Raw genomic sequence first — 4,070 nt, 5'->3', positions numbered from 1 at the left:
TGGGAGGCTAAGGCAAGAGAATCGCTTAAACTCAAGAGTTCGAGGTTGCTGTCAGCTGTGACACCACAGCACTCTACTGAGGGTGACATAGTGAGATGTTATCTCAAAAAAAAAAAATTCTATAAGCTGAATACACTACATTTACTACACAGCAGGCAACATGACCCAGTGTTTAAGAGCAAAGGCTCTAATGCCAGATTGCCAGAGTTCAATAAGTGGTTCTGCCACTTCTATTTATGTATCCTGGTCAGCTGACAATTTTCTCTTCTGTCCCAGCACTTTGGGAGGCTGAGGTAGGTGGATTGCTTGAGCTCAGGAGTTTGAGACTACCCTGAGCCACAGTGAAATCCCACCTCTAAAAAAGAAAAATAGGCAGGCATAGTGGTGGGCACCTATAGTCCCAGCTACTTGGGAGGCTAAGTCAAGAGGATCACTTAAGCCCAAGAGTTTGAGGTTGCTGTGAGCTATGATAAGGCCAGGGCACTCTACCAAGAGCGACAAAGTGAGACTCTGTTTCAAATTAAAAAAAAAAAAAAGAAAATTTCTCTTCTGCAGTAAGGGTACTAAGAGAATCTACATCATGAGGATGTGAGGGTATTATATGTAAAGTGTCTATAATAGTTACTGACACCCCTAAGTGTTTGCTATTAATGTAAACTCCTGTTCTCTTTCACTCCCACTCTAACTTAGCTGATGTGAAAACATGTCATCAATCCATATAATTTCTTTAAGCATTTCAGTTTCTAAAATCTTGAAACAATTGAAAACATTAAATATAATAACTAAGAAGTAAACAGATCAAGTGAAACAATGGAGAAATATACGAACAATCTTAAGGAAATTATAATTGTGAAAATAAATGTGGATGTTACTCAGAAAGAATAAAGTTTTCAATGTAAAAAGGAAATTATCAGCCAAGATTTCTTTTAAATTCAACACTAAAATGTAATGTATCAAAGGCTAACTTAAAAAAAAAAGTCTCCTCCTTTTATACAAGAGCATACCATGCAAATAATACCACTGGTCTAGAGACAGTTCAACTGTAAAGGAAAATACTTTATCTGAATCTCTTCATCAGAATCACTTCCATTGAATTTCGTTATATTCCAACATTCTAACTATTAGTCATTACCTTTTGAAGCAGGTGGTGTGAAAAACCTATTCTGACTGTGGAAAGCACCCCGTCCTCCTCGACTGCCTGAAAACCCACCACGAGAAGAAATCTTCTGTGATACTTTGAGTGGTCGTTTTGGTGGGGGTATTCCATCTTGAGGGACTACTTCTTTACTTTCAGCTGCAACAAAGTCATCCACATGCATAGATGGTGGTCTACTTGTGTTCTGTTTTCTCTGGCGAAAAATATCATGAGGTCGTATACCCTGTCCAAATCCTCCCCTGCCCCTTCCTCTTGGTGGTGGCACAACATGAGCTCGTTTGGCAGGTTCAATGTACTCAGATTTTCCACTATTAAAACAAAAACACTCCATGAAAAATTTTTCTTTTTTCAGATTTCCAAGTAAAAACATTATAGTCAAACTTTATAATACTGAAACCTAGATTTCAATTTTTTCTTATTTTAATTCTGTTAACTTTGCAAGTATCTATCTTACTTTCTGGCACAGTCCAACAAACTAGCTAAGAATGCTACTTATCATTATATTGCTATGAATAACAATGATTCTAAATAATCCAGGTCACCTCCTATTCAAGCCTTCCAAAATCTTATAAAAAACAATGTAACAAATACATATACTGGGATATACTATAAAATTATCTTTAAAAACAAATCCAAACAACATTCATGATTCAAGTACTTTGTCAATGTCCTCCTTTGTTTAACAGCCTTATGTCCATCTTAAAATATATTAAAATAAATAAGCTTATGTGACCACAATTAAGATCTTCAGCAGAATAAAATTTACCTTGAAGTTATAAAGGTCTCATGCTTGTGCTTCCCAAGTTTGAATCCTTTAGTAGTTTTGGTTCTTCCAGGAGATGATGGTTCTGACAAAAATGAGCGCTCTAATTCTGAGTGCAAATCAAAATCACTGCAGCACTTTTCAGAGAGTTCAATTAAGTCAACCTTTACCTGCAGTCATAAAAATGAAATAAAACACAATTTGAACATAACTACTAATATAACATTTGACTACAGAAATTATTTGACTCTCATAACAAATAAATTACTGATCTACCTCTTTCCTTTATCTTTCCAAAAAGTAACATCAATGATAATTAATAACAAACAAAACAAACAAGCAAAAAAAATCTTAGGAATTTGGGTACCTTTTTTTGATCAGGTTCTTCAAAGCAGGGCTATTAATCTAGGAGACCTAACAGGAACCTAGTATTTCTCTAAATAATTGAATACTGGGGAACCTGTCCAAAAAAATCTGAAAATAACAGCCAGCCAGCCTTGTATAGTCAACATTTCTGTTATAAAAAAACTCTGTGCCAGATTCTTCAAAAGCTTTCTGCATTTAATGAGGTTCCAACCAAGTTTAATTTCAGAGAAATTAAAATTCAGTTCACTTAGGTTTTAAAATTTAAGGGATCTAAAATTTCACAGTTATTATTGCAAGACAGTTGTGATTCAACATACAGTTATTAAGAATAGAATTTCCAGCCAGGCGTCGTGGCTCACACCTATAATCCTAGCACTTGGGGAGGCCAAGGTAGGTGACTCGGGAACTCTAGATCAGCCTGATCAAGAGTGAAACCCTCTGAGCTATGATGCCATGGCACTCAACCCAAGGCAACAGAGTGAGACTCTGTCTTAAAAAACAAACAACAAGGCTCGGCGCCTATAGCTCAACCGGCTAAGGCGCCAGCCACGTACACCTAAGGTGGTGGGTTCGAATCCCCAGCCCGAACCTGCCAAACAACAATGACGGCTGCAACCAAAAAATAGCCGGGCGTTGTGGCGGGCGCCTATAGTGCCAGCTACTTGGGAGGCGGAGGCAAGAGACTCGCTTGAGCCCAGGAGTTGGAGGTTGCTGTGAGCTGTAATGCCATGGCACTCTACCCAGGGGGACAGCTTGAGGCTCTGTCTCAAAAACAAACAAACAACAAAAAAAAAAAACCAAAAAAACTTCTACCAAATATTTTAGGCCTCTGCTGCCCAATATGGTAGCCACAAACAACATACAACTCTTTAAATTAATTAAGATTAAATCAAAATATGGAAATATCCAAAGGATATATATACATATAATACATATTCTGAGGGAACAGAACCTCAAGCTGTCACCCTAGGTAGAGTGCCGTATCATCATAGCTCACAGCAACCTCCAACTCCTGAGCTTAAGTGATTCTCTTGCCTCAGCCTCCCAAGTAACTGGGACTACTGGTGCCCACCACACACCCAGCCATTTTTTTGGTTGTAGTTATCATTGCTGTTTGGCAGGCCTGGGCTGAATTTGAACCCACCAGATCTAGTGTGTGTGGCCGGCACCTTAGCTGCTTGAGCTACAAGTGCCAAGCCGCAAAGGATATATATATTTTTTGAGACAGAGTCTCATTTTGTTGCCCTTGGTAGAGTGCTTTGGCATCACAACTCACAACAATCTCTCCTGGGCTTAGGAGATTGCAATCTTGCCTCAGCCTCCCGAGTAGCTAGGACTACAGGCACCCGCCACAACACTCATCTATTTTTTTGCTGCAGTTTGGCTGGTCCAGGTTTGAACCTGCCACCCTCAGTATATGCAGCTGGTGCCCTACTCACTGAGCCACAGGTGCCGGCTGCAAAGAATATTTTTTTTAAAAAGAAAAATTAAATCAAAATAAAATTCAGCCGTTTAGTCATACTAGTCACATTTTAATTGTCCAATAATCACTTGAGGCTAGTAGCTACTGTACTGGACAGGGCAAACTGCAAAACATTTCCCTCAATGCATAAAGTTCTACCGGACAGCACAGTTATAAAGAATTACTGGGCTCGGCACCTGTGGCTCAAGTGGCTAAGGCGCCAGCCACATACAACTAAGGTGGTGGGTTCGAATCCAGCCTGGGCCCAGCAAACAACGACAGCTACAACTAAAACATAGCCGGGCATTGTGGCGGGCGCCTGT

General features: G+C 39.4%; 1 protein-coding gene across 1 annotated transcript in view; it reads right to left on the bottom strand.

Moving 5' to 3' along the window:
• Positions 1-4,070, bottom strand: part of VIRMA (vir like m6A methyltransferase associated) — a 91,258-nt gene that overhangs the window by 2,933 nt on the left and 84,255 nt on the right. Inside the window, exons 19-20 of the mRNA XM_023518261.1 lie at positions 1,923-2,089; positions 1,123-1,464 (exon numbers count right to left, since the gene is read on the bottom strand). Of these exons, the coding sequence (XP_023374029.1) occupies positions 1,123-1,464; positions 1,923-2,089 (509 nt within the window). The remainder of the gene's footprint in view (positions 1-1,122; positions 1,465-1,922; positions 2,090-4,070) is intronic.

The sequence above is a fragment of the Otolemur garnettii genome, unplaced genomic scaffold (genome assembly GCF_000181295.1).
Source record: "Otolemur garnettii isolate 467f Iridium unplaced genomic scaffold, OtoGar3 scaffold00004, whole genome shotgun sequence".
Classification (NCBI taxonomy): domain Eukaryota; kingdom Metazoa; phylum Chordata; class Mammalia; order Primates; family Galagidae; genus Otolemur; species Otolemur garnettii.
Note: the sequence above shows the minus strand (reverse complement) of the source record. Positions and strands in the feature narration are given on the sequence as shown.